This window comes from Hyperoodon ampullatus (assembly GCF_949752795.1).
Source record: "Hyperoodon ampullatus genome assembly, chromosome: 1".
Classification (NCBI taxonomy): Eukaryota; Metazoa; Chordata; class Mammalia; order Artiodactyla; family Ziphiidae; genus Hyperoodon; species Hyperoodon ampullatus.
The window spans coordinates 128,682,232-128,698,468 of NC_136914.1; the positions used below are offsets into that span (position 1 = coordinate 128,682,232).

General features: G+C 58.4%; 2 protein-coding genes across 2 annotated transcripts; one reads left to right on the forward strand and one right to left on the reverse strand.

The window, feature by feature from the left end:
* Positions 1-366: 366 nt before the first annotated feature.
* TADA2B (transcriptional adaptor 2B) lies at positions 367-13,159 on the reverse strand (the record flags this gene model as incomplete). The annotated part of the gene is made up of 2 exons (XM_079718692.1): positions 12,887-13,159; positions 367-1,359 (listed from the first exon to the last, which is right to left on the reverse strand). The coding sequence occupies exons 1-2, from the start codon at positions 13,154-13,156 to the stop codon at positions 367-369; spliced, it is 1,263 nt and encodes a 420-aa protein (XP_079574818.1). The 5' UTR covers positions 13,157-13,159.
* Positions 13,160-13,756: 597 nt separating this feature from the next.
* Positions 13,757-15,394, forward strand: CFAP184 (cilia and flagella associated protein 184; the record flags this gene model as incomplete). Its single annotated transcript, XM_079704085.1, has 1 exon — positions 13,757-15,394. One exon carries the CDS (start codon positions 13,757-13,759, stop codon positions 15,392-15,394), a length of 1,638 nt encoding a protein of 545 aa, XP_079560211.1.
* Between the last annotated feature and the right edge of the window lie 843 nt (positions 15,395-16,237).

Below are 16,237 nucleotides of genomic sequence, written 5' to 3' on the forward strand. Positions count from 1 at the left end.
CAAGGCGTACCTCTGCCCACAGCACAACAGTCATGTACCAAAGGGAAGAAACTCACAAAGGGAAATTACCCAATCTCGTAATATTCTCCAAACGGAACACTTAAAGGCAAATCGTCATCTTAAAGTATTACTTTCAGGACTAAGTTAAAATAGATACTTGTCTCCCTCACGATCTGATATGAGTGTTCCTATTGCTTCTAAAGAGGACCATAAAAAGAATTTATATCCCCAAAAGAACTCAATTTGTTTAAAAAAGATCAACGGGAAAAAAGCGTTTCCTCGCCCCTCCCCTACCCCCCCCCCCCTCCCCGTCATTTTGGCTCACAAGCTCTTTAGCATCATTCCAGGTCTCACAGCGACTCGCCTTCAGGAAGCATCCCTGGAAATCCAACCACTCTCTGTGAGGAAGTTTAAAATCCTTTTCTTCAGGACCTTGTCCAGGTAGCTGGGCAGGCGGCTTTTGGAGGGGATGCCCTGCCGCTTCTGGAGGTGGTCCTTGATGATGATGGTCTTCACGGTCACGTAGCGCGCGGGGCTCAGGTTCACGGAGCTACAGAGCACCTTCTCGCGGTCCGACAGCAGTTCGAAGCCGGGCAGGTTCTCGATGGCGGCGAACTCGCCGTCCTTGCCGTCCTCCTTCCCCCGCTTGGAGCCGGCCGTGTTCTTGTTCTCCTTCCGCTTCTCCCGCTTGTGCCGGGCCGCCTCGTACTCGGCCGATTCCTCCATCTTGGTGATGCCGTTGCGCCGGTACCGCTGCAGCTCCCGGATCTTGGCGCGCAACATCTTCTCCTTGTGCATGTTTTCAAAGAGGTCGTCGAACTCCTTGCAGGACATGAACTGGTAGAGCGGCCGCAGCTTCAGCCGCAGCTCCTTCTCCTCCTTGGTGACCTTGCGCCTGGCCGTCTTCTCCTTCTCCTTCTTGTCCTTGCCCAGGAAGGCGGGCACCAGGTTGTAGTCGCGCGCGATGTTCTTACGCCGCTGCCGCTCCTTGAGCTTCCGCACGTACATGTCCACGTGCGCGCGTTTCAGCTCGATCTCCACGTCGTCGTCGTCGTAGTTGACCGAGAGCCCGCTGATGAGCGTCTCGGCGTCCTGGTCGTACTCGATCTCGTAGTCGTCCCGCAGCGGCATGTAGCCCAGCTGCTGCTGCTCGGCCACCGAGATGTCTAGGGGAGGTAAGGGGGTGGTGAGGCTGGGAGACAGGGGGCCTCCACTGGGGCAGGTGTGGTCTGTCACCCGATTGGGGATGGTGTCGGGGATGCAGGCTTTCCCCAGGTTTCCGTGGATGTACATGCTTACATAATGCTCCATCACTTCCTGGGGAGTCCGGGAAGCGCCAACGTGAGCAGCCATATCCTCCTGCAACGGCAAAGGTCAGAGGTCATTTCCAAAGTAAGAGTTTCAGACTCAGGGTTCGCGCGATTCCCTTAACGCTTTCACAAAGGTTCACCTGAACCACTTATTATGGCATCATTATGGTCCCCTCCCCAGAGACACTCCTCCTGCACGTTCTCTTGGGCTGGGCTGATCACATGGAAGTCAGCGCTAGAGGGAACCTTTGAGGATTCCCCCCGTGAGAAAGGACCCAGAGAGGCGCCAACGTGCGCGGGGTCACGGTAACGTGCGCAGGGTCACGGTGCGAGCTGGCGGCTGAGTGGGGCTGGAACCCACGTCTGAGACCCCGACTCTCCTCCGGGCTCCCTAAGAGGGCTAGCAGAGGCCCCCGGCACGGGCCGATCTGCCCGCCGCGCGCCCCGCGCTTGGGGCGGCTGTCTGGCTGAGGGGCTCACGGGACGCGGGCACACAGCCAGAGCCCTGGGGCTCCCGTCTCATCCCAGCCCACCTCTCCATTCCCAGACCAGACAACAGACGCGCCCGGGTCTCCAGCGTGCTGCCCGCCTCCCAACAGAAAGGGCCGAGGCCCGGTCTTTGACACCCCGGCCCCGAGGGTCCGCCTGTCCCTTTCCTAGGGGCGGTCGGGTTGAGCGGGAAAGAGCCTTTCAAAGGGGAAGGCGGGCCATCACTTCTGACAGCCCCCGTGGTCTGGCGGCTGGAAACGCCCGGGCTGCAAGCAGGCGTTCATTCCTACAGAAGGTAACTGCCTGCGAACACAGGATTATTAATGGGAGGAAATCGTACAACTCCCTCAATCTTTTCCTTCTGCCAAGAGGCCTCTTCCTCAAAGTCAACCGCTAAAGCCACTTCAGAAAGTAACTGCCCAGAATGCGCACTCATTCACCGGCAGCCACTCAGCACCCCGCCGGCCTCGCTCACCCCGCGCGCTGCCCTCCCAGCTCTGGCAGCCGCCGGGGCGCCGCACAGGCTGCCTTCCGCCCCAGAAACACACGTCCCCCCCCGCCCCCCGAGATCGGGATGCTCCCTGCACCCCCAAAGGCCAAACTGGAACCCAAGAAAAGAGCCGGTCCCCTCGGGCTGACGCTGCTGACAAACTGGGCGGGGAGGGGAGGGGAGGGGAGCATTAGGAAGGATCCCTGGCACAGTGACCAGACCTGGCGACCCTCCCGGAGGAGCCGCGCAGAGGGCGGGGCTGAAGGGCACCGGAACAAAGGACCAGGACCAGGACCTAACTGCAAGGCCTCTTTCTGAGCACCATGCAGGGAAAAGGGGGGACCACAGCTAAAGCTAGATAGACTCTGTCTCATGGAGAAACTACATGGTTTCTTCTTTAAAAATCACTCTTAGCGGGCTTCCCTGGTGGCACAGTGGTTGGGAATCTGCCTGCTAATGCAGGGGACACGGGTTCGAGCCCTGGTCCAGGAAGATCCCACATGCCGCGGAGCAACTAAGCCCGTGCGCCACAACTACTGAGCCCGCGCTCTAGAGCCCGTGCTCCGCAACAAGAGAAGCCACAGCAATGAGAAGCCCGCGCACGGCAACAAAGAGTAGCCCCCGCTCGCTGCAACTAGAGAAAGCCCGTGCACAGCAATGAAGACCCAACACTGCCAAAAATAAATAAAATAAATAAATTTATATATTAAAAAAAGGACACACACACAAAAAAATCACTCACTCTTAGCATCAACTCTGTCATTATCCTTCCCCAGGAAGCATTTCATCCAAAAAACAACAAAACAAGTCACAACCATTCCCAACAGCTACTGTCACTGACCCAGGCTGGCCCCGCCCTCCTCGGAGCCTTGAGTCCCACAGTAAAGGAGCAGGAGGCCCCCCTCAGCGGCCAGTGAGGCTCTCGTGGACAGTAACGGTCTTCCCCCCACCACACCTTGGGGCCCAGGAGCCCCTGGGACACACTGGGAAGACACTGTCCCTGACCCACGCCCTTTCGGGAGCATGTCACCCTGGTGAGCATGTCTGGGGAGCGGGATTGCCCGCCTGCGCCTGGTCTGAGCTGCCAGCTCCGGGAGCCGTGCCCCTCAGCCTCTCCCCCTCACCGCAGCTTCCACCCAGGCTGCGTGGGTGGGAACTTGGGCCCCAGATCTGGGCTCCGTGCCTGGTCCGGTGCAGACCTGCTGTGAGAGCTCTGCCCTCCAGCAAGTCTGCTGTCCACCCTGAACCCCAGCGACCTGCCTCCCAGAAAGCATCAGATGCTCAGAGCACCACACTGAGGGTAAAATTTAAACCCTGAAAGAACAGAAGGGTTCTCGGCAGTACAGTTGCATCTGACCAAACCAAGGTATTTTTGTTGACCTGAGGTTCTCTCCGTCAATCCCAACACTCTGGGAACAGAGAGCAGAGGCTGTGGAGGCAGCAAGGAAGCCTGGGGGCCGCAGGCCAGGGATGCACCGTGTGTCCTCCCGGCGAGGGCTCCCGGGGCCTCACCCGCGTTCGCTCCCACATGGGGCAGCTGAAAACGCACGCAGCAGAAGGGTGTGTTCACGCTGCTGCCCTCGTGCCCTCATGCCAAAACGGCTGGGAGACAGAAAGCTCTCCGCCTGTGGTGCATCAGACACCTTCTAAGGACACACGACTCCAGCCCCGTCCCCCAGGGCATCGGGTGGGGTTGGCAGGGGGCCACTTCACTGCACACCTTCTTACGACTTAGCGTTTTCAACGTTATGAATGTACTGCCCATTTGTAAAACTAAGGAAAAGCCCCAAGCAGAGGGAAGCATCAGGAGAGGGGACCCTGGTCAGCTCTGTTCACCACTGTGAGGCCAGGGCCCGGCAGCCAACCCCGAATTGCAGACGCCCCACAAGCACCGGGCCAGCACTCCCCACAGGTGTCCCGGGCCCAGAGACTCGGAAAGAAGTGTGCAGACCCAGAGCGGATGAGACGAGGCAGCTACCTCAACGCAGGTGCTGGTGGGACCCCGGGCCTGTCTGTGCGTGAGCTAATGGCTCTGGGCCAATGCTGGCTTCCTGCACTGAGCAGATGCAACATGCTCACATTTCGCGAGGGCTTCTGTGTGCTGGTTTTTCACTTCTTTTGAATAAAACTACAAGTATTTTTTAAGTAAAGTTAAATTCTGCCTCAATTCTCTGTTTACACAGGTCTAAGATTTTCATCCAAAATGTTTAAAGGAAAAACATACAGAGCCCTTAAAAGACACGGCTCTTGTGTTCCAGGGGGTGACACCCCAACACTTCCGTGGCTCCACGCCTTGCTCTGCAAATATCCACACTCCCGTGGCTGCGTGGAGGCCAGGCAGTTCCCAGCCTCGCCAGGCAAGAGGGCCACACACCTGTGGGCCCTGCACTGACACCTCAGTTATCCAGCTCCTCTTCAGGTAACAAAGGGGGTCTCAGGCTCCAGACGGACCCGGGCGATGGGTTATTTATGAAGCCACAGATCAGTGGGGCTAGCGCCCTGTCACCAGGAGCCCAGGAGCCCCCATCAGCAATCACGTCAGCCACTGCCTAAGGCAGCCCACTGCTAGGAGAGACACTGGCCACCAGCTACTGCTGAAGAGACTTGCCCCCCCAGGGGCCACCACATTGCTTCATGAACATTGAGAAAGGCCCAGGAAAGCACGAAGATCCTAGTTTCCAAGGACCCTCAAACAGTGAGGGTCATAATGGAACAGTCTAAATGACGGCGATGACCCAGCTCTGATTCTAACAGGAGTCCACAGAAGGTAGACAGGTTCAGGGAAGCGAAACCATAGTAACGAACATATTTTAAAAGATGATGGTTAAAAACAGCAACAGCACTCCTACCACAGGCCCAGCACCCTGCTCGTCACACCCTTCAATCTTCACGTGTCAGTGGTCACACAAGACCAGCCCACACAAGTGAGAGAAGTGTCCCATCACCAAGTTACAGCGTCCCATGTGACAGCAGGAGAGTGAATGGGAGGGAAGTTCTTTCCCTCACATGTTCAAGGTCAAAGTTGTTGCTTAATCCGTATGGATGGATAGACAGATGGGTAGATAGATGGACAGAGGATGGATGGATGGATAGATGAACAAAAGGATGGATGGACAGACTGATGGCTGGGCAGGCAGAAGCAACAAAAGTGAGTTTGGGGGAAAGAGATTTGAAGAGAAGGTTCACTTCAAGTGCAACTAGGACTAAACAAGGAACACAACCGTACCCTGCGGTTGGTTCTGCTCCCACCGCAGCGCGCAGAAACACACCGGTAAGTAGCCCAAAGTCTAACGCTAAACGCTTAGAAAAAAAGAGACTCCCATCTTTGCAAAAAGGTAAGGAGAGGTAGGTATGCTGCTTCCTTAAGTCCTCCGAAAAATAAAGGAATACGTGTCTCTCAGACACTGGACTGGGCCCGTGAGGTCTACTTTCCAAGGTCACTAGACCCAGGCCAGGATGCAGCCTCTCCAGGAGAGGAAGGAGGCCCCAGTGGGCAACAGCTCCACTGGGCTCTCTGGCTGCTCTGCACGCCCTCCGGCCTTTCCAGGCGCACTCGTGCCAGCCTCCAGCACCTGAGCAGGGAAAGGAAGAAAGAACAGTCCAGAGAACCGTCAGCACTGCGGGCCAGCCTGCTCCGGCCAGCGGGGCTGCCTCGGGGTCTCTCCCCTCCGTGCTGGCCACTCTCGCCCGAGGTGGCCTCTGGCCCTCCTGACCTGAAGGTCTGCTCGCCGGGCTGCGGTGCCCACCTCCTCCAGACAAATGCCAACTATTCTCCACGTGCACAGGCTGGGGCCGGGCTTCGCGACCCACTCCTGGCTCCGCCCCTTCACTGCTCAGTAACTCAGACGAATCACGTCTCTGTGCCTCAGTCTCCGTGTCTGAATTGCGGAGGTAATGCCACCACCTCCTTCACGGGACAGAAGGGGGAGTTAACGAGGTAATACACGCACACTGCTTAGCCCAGTGCCGGGCACAGTTTACCCCCATGGATGTTGGCTGTTGTTACTACTACAAAGCTGTCAGCGTCACTTCCGCAACCTGTGTTTATTCTCAAGACCCAAATCATCTCCTCCAGGGAGGCTTCGATGATCCCCAGAACTAGGTTCGGATTCCGGCTCTATTACTTACTAGCGTGGGATCCTTATCCTCTCAACTTCTGCTTCGTGATCTGTAATTCCTCCTCTTAAAGGGTTTGGTCAGGATAAGACAAAAATCATCATGAATAGTAACAGTTAACGTGTATTGAGCCTTTACATCTGTCACCTCATTTCATCCTCCTAGCGGTTTCCACGAGGTACCATGACTTTCACTCCCCACGTTTTACAGACTGGGAGAATAACCCCAGGTGAAGCTACCCCCGGGCACCGGCCAGCACTCGCCCACCCAGTGGTGCAGGGCACACCAAGAGCAGGCCGGGCAGTCAACTGCTTTCTGAGACGCTCAAAAGGCAGCGCAAGGCCCCGCCGCCGGGCTCCCGCTCTCCTTTCCAGACGGACCACGTCACAGAAGTGCGGCCACGGCTCCCTCTCTGACCTCCAGGATGTGTGAGGGCACTGCACGACCTACTTCTTCCCGGGTAGAGAATTCAGTCCAATCGTTGTGCACAAACCAGTGCCTGTAACAGAACGACTATCTTTAGCGTCACAGAGCATCCTTCCTGTGCAGACTGGCGGTGCTGCTCTAGAGCATCCTGAAGAGCGCACATCCTTTCTCGGCAGCAGCGTCTGCCTGGGAGGCGGAGGTCCGGAGGCTGGCTTCGCTCCGGAGGCTCAGGGGCCAGGCCTGGGGCGGGCGTGCACTGTATCTCCCCAGAGAGGCACGGCTCCAGCTTCCTTTCTCTTTAAAGGGAAGAAGCCTCAAGGGGACAGAAGCAACCCGGCAGCCCCGGGGGCTGGGGGAGAGACCCCGGGAGCAGCCAGGACGCTGCAGGGGCCCCGGGTCAGCAGAGAGCGAGTGGCCTGCGGGGCCGGGAGAGAGCGGGGTCCAGGGCCGAGGCGGGAGCCTCAGAGCCGCCGGCCCAGGAGGGCGGACTCAGAGCCCGGAGGGCGCTCCGCTCCGGAGCCGGCTCCCCCCACGGCTCTCCTCGCGCCCAGAGGAGCGCCCGGGCCGCCCGCCACCGGGACGAAGGGCCGGAGCCTGTGACAGGGACGCGAGCAGGAGCCCGGGCACCGGCCTCCCTCAGTCACTCCTTACACTCGTCCGCCTGCCCCATGGACTAAACCTGGGCTTCGGACCCAGACCTGCAGCCCCGCCTGGGCCTCCACGCCCCCGTGTGCGCATGCGCCCTTCTCCCCGGACTGGCTGCGAGGACCCCGGGCCGGGCCAGCCCCCTGCGCCGGAGCCCCGCGCGCTCACACGGGGCCCCGGATGAGGCCATTGCCTCCTCCAGCCCCGGCCGGTCACCTTTCACAGTGAAGAAAACAGCCCGCCTGCCTCTGGGGGCTGGGAGGACGCCCTGGGTCGCCCACCCCGCATCGTAGGCCCCAGAACCTTCCCCTGCCTTCCAGCCCGACCCCTCCTCCGGGATGCACCGCTGTCCGGGTCAGGGCCGCCTCCGACCGCAGAGGTCAGTGACTAACACGGTTCTCTCGTCTGTGCTTCCAGGTCATCAGCCACTCCAGGGCCCCTGTTTCCCTGGGCCACCAATCCTGTCTGCTAGGTTTTTTAGCTGGAAAGTTCTGTAAGCCTCCCCCCAGTTCCAGGTTCCCTGTCTGCCTCCCTAAACTCACTCAGGATTCACCAGCTCACACAGAGGACTGGCCCTCAAGGGGACTAAAGCCTCTCAGGTCAAATCAGGCTACCTGTGAAAGAGCTTGAAAAAGCTGTGTGCCCCACTGCAAAAAAACAGCATGGCAGGTCCTCAAAAAAATTACACAGATCCAGCAATTCCACCTCCTGGCATTTACCCCAAATAATAAGGACTCCAACAGATATTTGCACACCTATATTCACTGCAGCATCATTCCCAACAGCCGAAAGTGGAAGCAACCCAAGTGTCCATCGATGGAAGACTGGATGAACAAAAGGGGGTCCATCCACACAATGGAGTATCATTCAGCCTTAAAGGGGAAGGCAGGCCTGACACCTGCTACAACCCTGACGGACCTGGGGAACATCATCCTAAGTGAAACAAGCCAGTCACAAAAGCTCAAACATTATTACATGAACCCACTTACGTGAGGTCCCTAGAACAGGCAAACCCACAGGGACACAAAGTAGAAGAGCAACTACGAGGGGCTGGGGGAGGTGGAAACGGGGGACAGAGTTTCTGTCTGTGAAGATGTTCTGGGGACCATGGTGGTGATGGCTGCCCAACGTGAATGTACTAATGCCGCCGAACTGGACACTTACAAATGGTTAAAATGGCAACGTTTACGTTATGTATGTTTCACCACAATAAAAATATATACTTTTAAAAAAATAATACAAGTTTTAAAAGTCACATGCCATACTCCACATCAGTGGTTTTTAAGTAGGGTCCCTGGGCCAGCAGTAGCTTTACCGGTGAAGTGGTCAGAAATGCAGACTCTCACACCAAGCCTCAGACCTGTGACTTCAGAACCCGGAGCGGGAGGGGGGCAGGACTCGCGTTTAACAAGCCGACCAGGGCGCTCTCAGTCACACTGCTCTGCATAACCGTGCCCATTCTGTCTGGTTTCTCCATCCAGGCTCTTCCCCCCGCCGCCTCCTCCCCATCCGCAGTGGCGACTGAGAACCCCGCCGTCGGGAGGCTCACGGGATGGACTTACCCGCTCCCACCAACACACAGAAGGGGCCTGCGCCTGGTTGAGAAGGTGACCGTTCTCATGGTCCCCAAACGAGGCTCTGCTGACCCACTGCATTAGGACTCCCGGAGAACGTCTGTAAACACCTATTTCCAGACCTCACCCAGGGGCTACTCTGTGCACCTAGCACAGGGGCTGACATAAAATGGGCCCCCAGTAAGTGCCGGATGAACAAATGAACCAACGACTGCACAGCGCAGCGACCACCTACATATCCGGCATCACCCAGGCTGCCGGATGCCCACTGTCATCTACAAGAGTGAAACTCTTTGCTCAGGACATTCCACCTGCCTCCGATAATCAGGCCGAATGTATGTGCACAAGCACAAGCCCCCGCAGAGTCCACAGAGAACTTCGCATCCTTTTCCAATTTGAAATCTAGCTTCAAGGCCAGCTTGAACCCCACCTCCCCCTGGAGTCCTCCTGACCACCGTCTGCCGGAGCCCGGGCCTCCCTCAAACTGTTCGATGCTCCAGCAACCAATCAACAAACGGAGACTATTTCACCCTTGTGTTTACATCTATGTCTGCGTTCCTGCAGGATCCGTGTCTCATTCTGAATCTGCACAGCATCCACCACACGACCGGCTGCCCTTGGGGGAGGAGGTCTCAATACCCACGGTGATGAGACCCTGTGGGCCCACCCGCTAGTCCTTCCCCGGTCTCGCCGTCACAGCTGTGTGTCCCCCCCGGCCCCCTCGGCTCGTCCCCAAACCCTCCCGGCCTTCCTGCCAGCACCCCTCGGCCGGGCCCGCAGCCCCGGGACACGGCGTGAGCAGATGGCCTGGGCTTCACGGCAGCCTGTCCCCACGAAGTCCCCACGACCCCGCGCTCACACGAACCATCGGAGAAATCGGAATGAAGGCTGTCACCTTCCTCCAAGCCACCGTCCCCACTGCCTTTCTCCACACTCCACACTCAGCCCGTGAAAGCCGGTTCCTGCGCCCGCCGGTCACCGTCGCCCCGCCCCGTCCCACCCACTCACCTCCCGCTGAGCCGGGTCCAGACCTGGCTCCTCGCGCGTCGCTCTTTACCCCGGGAGATTAAGGCCCAGGCTCCGGGGCCCGGGGTCAGGCCTGTGTCTAAACCCTGGCTCCACCGCGTGGAAGGCTGGGGCATCCTGCACGAGCACTTTAAGTTCTCGGAGTCGCTGTTCTTCAGCTGTAAACTAAGAGCCACCCCACAGGGCCGCTGGGAGGAGCGTCACCCAGAACCGGTGCTTGCCAACGACGGCAAACGTGGGACACGCCGCTTACGAGCACACACCGAGCGCACACCTGGAAACGACACACATCTCAGAGCGGCAGAGGAGCTTCTGATGACGCACAATGAAGCTCAGGGTAAAGCAGCCCCAGAGAGCACAGCTACAGACACTAGAGCAGGCGCCTCGGCGTGGCCTGTGGGCCTCCAGGCCTGGCTAGCCTCCCCCAGAAACCCACCGGCAGGGAGAAGCACCCGGCTCTGTCTGTCTCTCGTAACAGCCGAGCCTGCTGCCGGCCAGGAGTCGGAATCGCATTTTTAACAAGCTCCCCAGGTGATTCATGTGCAAGTTAAAGTTTGAAAAGTACTGCTTTCCAGAACGCCCTCCCAGCTTCCTCCAATACACTACAAATGTTTTAGTCCCCGGCTTGTTTTTTGAGTATTTTCCACAGTGCTGCAGGGCAGGCAGTGTAGACAGTGCAGCTAGGTGCACTGACTCTGAAGTCAAACTATTCAGTTTAAAACCTGCTGCTCTGGGCTGCTGGGAAGATCTCACAGGAAACTCAGGAGAGCTCAGCACGGTGCCCGGCACCCAGCAAGGCTCTCAGTCCACGCTAGCTATTTTGAGCTGCTACTGTAGAGATAAGAGCTGCAAGAATGAAGTGGGGAAGGGAAGGCTCTCTAAGGCACTGATATGTAAGAAGAAAGACCAGTCACGAGCCATGATCTGGGGGAAGAACTCTCTAAGCAGAAGAACTAAAAAATGATCAAGGAGGATAGCAGTTGGGATCCCAGGAGTAGGTAGGTAATATAAGGCCTGCAGGCCCTGAAGTTTCATCTCCAGAGAACTGGAAGCCACTGAAAGCTGATGTGACGTGACATGTCCTCAAAGATCACTCTGATCCTGTTGCCTGGAATGGGCTGCAGGGCACAAGCATGAAGCAGAGAGGCCAGTAAGGAGGCTCCGGAAGTGCTCGGGCGAGAGATAAACATCAGCCTGGACTGAGGCTGTGACAAGTGGTTAGATTATGGAAATATTCTGAAGACAGGGCTGCTACTGAACTGGACCCAGAAGGCCCTGAGGATGGTTCTTCATGTGCAGCCCGAGCAACTGCTCGAGGTGTGAGATCTGGGTCAGGGAACGTCGAGATGTCCGGGAGACAAGCACGAGGATGTCAGGGATGGGTTCGCGATCGAAGGCTGGAGCTCAGGGCAGAACTCCAGGCTCGGGAGCAACTGCTCACAACACTGTAAGCCCCTGAAGACCTGGGTGAAGCCCTTCTGTAACATGCACAGAGCAGATGCTCAATACACATCAATAAACAGCATTTCAGGACAAAGTGAGAAGGAAGGTTTTGGCGGGTGGCAATCATGCTGCTGCTGCCTAGGTGAGAATTTGTACAGCAGTGTCTCTAAGGAGTTGGGGAGAAGAGTAAAGATTCCAGGGCTGTGGAACGGGTACTGGTCCCTGAAGACTGGCTCACTTTATAGAAAGAAAAGCAGACAAATAAAGGCAGGGTGTGTTTGGGAATGTGGGGAAAAGTGTGGAATGTCTTCCAGTAAGCCCAGGACGAGGGGCGTACGGTCGGCTCTTGGTATCCGTGGGTTCAACCCCGCTTCGCCATTTTATACAAGGGACTGAGTACTGGAGGACTTTGGTGGCCTGGGAGGGCTCTGAAACGCATCCCTCATGGATACTGAGGGCCGGCTGTACTGCTGGAGAAGTGGCAGCAAGATGAAATACTGGTTCGGGGAAGCCAGGGGACCATCAAGTGCAAGGGTCTGGAAAGATAGGGAGCTGGGGTCAGGTCTCCCTACTTCTCACAATGCCTGGAGGTGGCCGCACATCCTTGGCGGTTGCGGCCCAGAGTACAGCCAGGCTTTCCCCTTCTAATAGGAATGAGAGCTTCCTCTTGCAGAACGAAAAGAGCGTTCCTCAGGGACCACCTAGAGAAGCGCCGCCACGTCTCTCTCTCTCAAGGAGCCCGATGTAAACGAATCCAGTCCAGCTCTCGCCTTTTCCTCTCAGATAAGTGTCCCCATAGAAACCTCCTGACAGAGGAAGAGACCAAAACCCAGGACGGGACGTTCCTGTGGAGGAACCCACTGAGTCCTCCTCACACGAGGTCCTGGTGTCGGAGGGACGCCAGGATGAACAAGTGCCTGGCAGTGGACACAGGCCACAAAGCGAGCGGGGCCATGAAGGCAAGGTGAGCTCCTGCGAGGCGGTGGGAGAGGCCGCGGGCCCGTGTGGAGCTCGTCTGGCCTTCACCGCCACTGTCCTCCAGGCAAAACCAACTCCTTCCTCGGGAGCCTACTGCTGTCAAGTCTGCGGACCTGCCTGTGTCCCCCGACTCCCACTCCGTCCGGTGTCTCGCCCAAGGGGTGCACTCGGCAGACACCTACGGAAGGAATCCCAAAGGCGGGGAAAACGGCTCTGGTGTCAGACAGCCACGGTCCGAATCCCCGCTCCGCTACTTCCTGCTGTGTGACCTTGGGCGAGTGGCTTAACCTCTCTGCGCCGGGTATGGGGTGTGAACTGGCCCTGTCCCCCCGGCCCTCCGCGGCCGCGCCGAACCCGCAGGTGCGCTGGCCACCCGGCCCACTGCTCACCCAGTTTCCGAAGCCGAACTGCTCGATGGCATCCAGCAAAAGCTGCTCCTCGCGGCTGGTCCATCCGCCCTCGGCCTCGGGCCCCCACAGCGTGAAGCGCCCGCCGTCCACCAGCTGGTAGCCGTGGTAGCGGCGGTGGTGGCCGATCTCGGCGCCGGCCGAGAAGCACTCGGGGCACAGCTCGATGTCCTGGCACTCGGTGCAGCGGAAGCGCAGCGGGCTCACCTCGGCCAGGCAGTACACGCAGTACTTCTTACCGAGCTCCGCCATCTTCCCCCGCCCGCCGCCCGCGCCCGCCGCCGCCGCGCCCGCCGTCAGCGCGCCGCCGCCCGGGCCCGCCGCCGCGCTCCAGCAACCGTCGCCCGCCGCCGCGGCCGCCGCCACCGCGCCGCCCCGCCCAGGCGCCGCCGGAGCCGGCCTGCCGGGCCGCGTCCCGCCTCAACACGCAGGCGCCCTCCGGCCGGCCCGGCCGCCGCCGCCGCCGCCGTCGCCCCGCTGCATCGCGCAGGCGCCCCGCGCGCGGGCCCGGCCCGCAGCTCTGCGCCTGCGCGTCCCTAGCGCCGGCCGCCCGCCGCTCCCAGAGTCTCCCCGACGCCCCGCCCCAGGCCGGGCGCGGGGAAAAGGGCGGAAAGGAAGCGCGGCGGACGCGCCACGCCCGTCGTGGAGCGAGCCTACGCCCTCCCCCAATCAACGCTACCCGTCGTCCGCTCGCGGCCTCCCATTGGCCTGCTCTTGCCAGGAGGCGGGGGAAAGGGGCAGGGCGTCAGGCGGACGTCCAGCCAATCGCCGGGCCCACCGCGCGCGCCCCTGGTTGCCCCTGGAAACTTAGCCTGCAGCCGGGGTCCGCAGCGCCGGCCCGGCGGGAGGGACATGGACGACCGCTCCGACCACACTGGGGACCCCGAGAAGGAAGCTGGAGATGTGGAGAGCCTGGCCTCACGGCTGTCTGGGATCAAAACCAGCTCTGGCCTCCAGTCCCCGGCCGAACCCGCGGAGCCGGAACCGGAGACCGTAGAGGCTTCAGAGGAAGGCGCCGATCCGGCCGAGTCCCAGAAACGGCCGGCGGCCACCGAGGTTGCTGGCGAGAAGGGGCCCGGAGAGCCGGAGTGGACGGCCGAGGCCGAGCCAGGGGACCTGGCGGAGACCGGGCCTGAGGAGCCAGCCAAGCCGGAGCCCGAAGGCGGCCCCGAGGAACCAGAGGAGGAGTGGAAGGAGGAGGACGAGGACGAGGAGGAGGCGGAGGTGGCGCCGGGGCCGAGGAGGAAGGAAATCCCGTCGCAGGTCTCTCTGCAGCAGGCCACGGCCGCCAAGGAAGAGGCTGCGCCAGACCGAGAGGCTGAGCGGGAAGGACAGCTGGCGGAAGAAGGAGAAGAGAGCGAGGAGAGCGAGAAGAAGCTTGTGCAAGGAGGCCTGGGGAAAACCGAGGGCGAGCTGGGGGATTTGGACGAGGGACTCGAGCTTGAGAGCTGCGACTGGACTGAGGAGGTGCAGAAGCAGCAGGAGAAGCAGCTGCGCGCCGAGCTCCTGGAACAGTTCCGCTCCCTGACGGCGGAGCGGGAGCGCTACCAGCGCTATAGCGTCTACCTGCAGTACAGGATCTCCGAGGAGCTGCGCAAGAAGAAGGGCCTGGATGCAGCCGAGGTGCCCGAGAAGGGCGCGGAGCCTGAGGCCCCTGAGAAAGAGCAAGCGTACCTACGCCATCTGGCCCTGCTGGAGGAACTGAGGAAGCAGCGGTCAGACGACCTGCGCTGGTACCACCGCGAGCTGGACCAGCTGAGGCGGCAGTGCGAAGAGAAGCTCTCCCGGGTGGAGGAGGAATGGCGACGCTTGCAGGCACTCAAGAAGCAGGTGGTGATGCAGGCCATGGGCAGCTGCTGGATGAGGGGTGGTCGCCAGGCCGCCCTGCGAGAGGTGGAGCAGATCCAGGCGTTGGAGGATAAGAAGGAGAAGGCGATACGCGCTGTGAGGCTAGAGAACGTGCAGCTGAAGCAGAGTTTGGTGCACTTTGAAAACAGGATGAGGGCCCAGGAGGACCCGACAGAGGGCCTGCTCCTGATAGATTTTGAACAGCTTAAGACTGAGAGCCAGACCTTCCATGAGAAAGTCAAGGAGCGAAATGAGGAGCTTTTGAAACTGCGCAGCAAGGTGACCAACAACGTGCAAATCATAACCCATGTGAAGGAGAAGTTATACTTTGTGGACACAGAAAATGCGTGTAAAAAGTCAGAGCTTATGAAGATTGAGGCTCAGGTGGCCCTAAAGAGGGACATCTTGACCAAGACCAAGCAAGCCCGGGACAGCCTGCGGATTGGCAACATCAAGCTGAATCAGAAGTGCGGGCTTCTGGGCAAGGAAGCACTCCTTCGGGACATGGAAGAGAAGGTGGACAGGACTGAAGAACTCAGCCAGCGCTTGGAAGCCCTGAAGCACCATCACGCTGGGCTTATCCTGTCCTGCAGAGGCATGAAGCAGAAGATCAGGGCGGCCAAAGCCTTTCTGCCTTCTTGACAGGAAGAGTCAGCAGAGCGTCTTCAATCTCAGCAAACTTAATCCTTCGTTAACTCTTATTCTCCATTTCTCGCCATTCTTAAAAAGGCCTGTGATGTTTGGGATGGAATTGTGTTTTGTATTCTTAATTTTTCAGCTTCCCAATTAGTGCTGCGCACAAAACTGAATTAGCACTCAGTTCATACAGGGTTAAGTAAAATAGGTACAGCGGAACAAACAGGGATGACTTACTCCTCATAAAAAGCTGTCAAAAGCCCTTTTATATCTGAGCAATTCCGTAATTTCAGTGTCCTGACACTGAGAAGAACTGTTCTTCCTCCACGTGTGAGAGGGTTCGACAAATGGGCAGGGTGGCAACAACGTTCCTGTGCATGAAGCTCAGTGTGAAATCCCCTTTGAACGCATTGAACTGTGTGGTCCTGAGTCGCCGGCTCAGTTCGAACCTCACTGATTCCCTTACTCTAAAATTGTTTTGCATGTAAGTAGCACTAGCTTCTGGGGTAATAAAAAAATACTCTAAAATATTTTGCATGTAAGTAGCACTAGCTTCTGGGGTAATAAAAAAATACTCAGGAACAGGAGGAATGAGAACCAGGGAAAGGAGCTGACGTTCCTTCGTCTCTCCTTTTCCAATGAAAGCAGGCTCTGTCTGTCTGCTTAACTGTGAATGTTTGTTTCTGGCTCAACGAGTCTTCAATTCTAATGAAACGTTTTCTTGGCTCCACGAAAGAAATGCACTGATCTGTACCAAAAAATGAAATTTTCTTTTCCAGTGAAGACAGAATGGTGACTGTATTGTGTATTTTGCCAGGTGCAAAATATATGGACTGGTGACTGCCGACT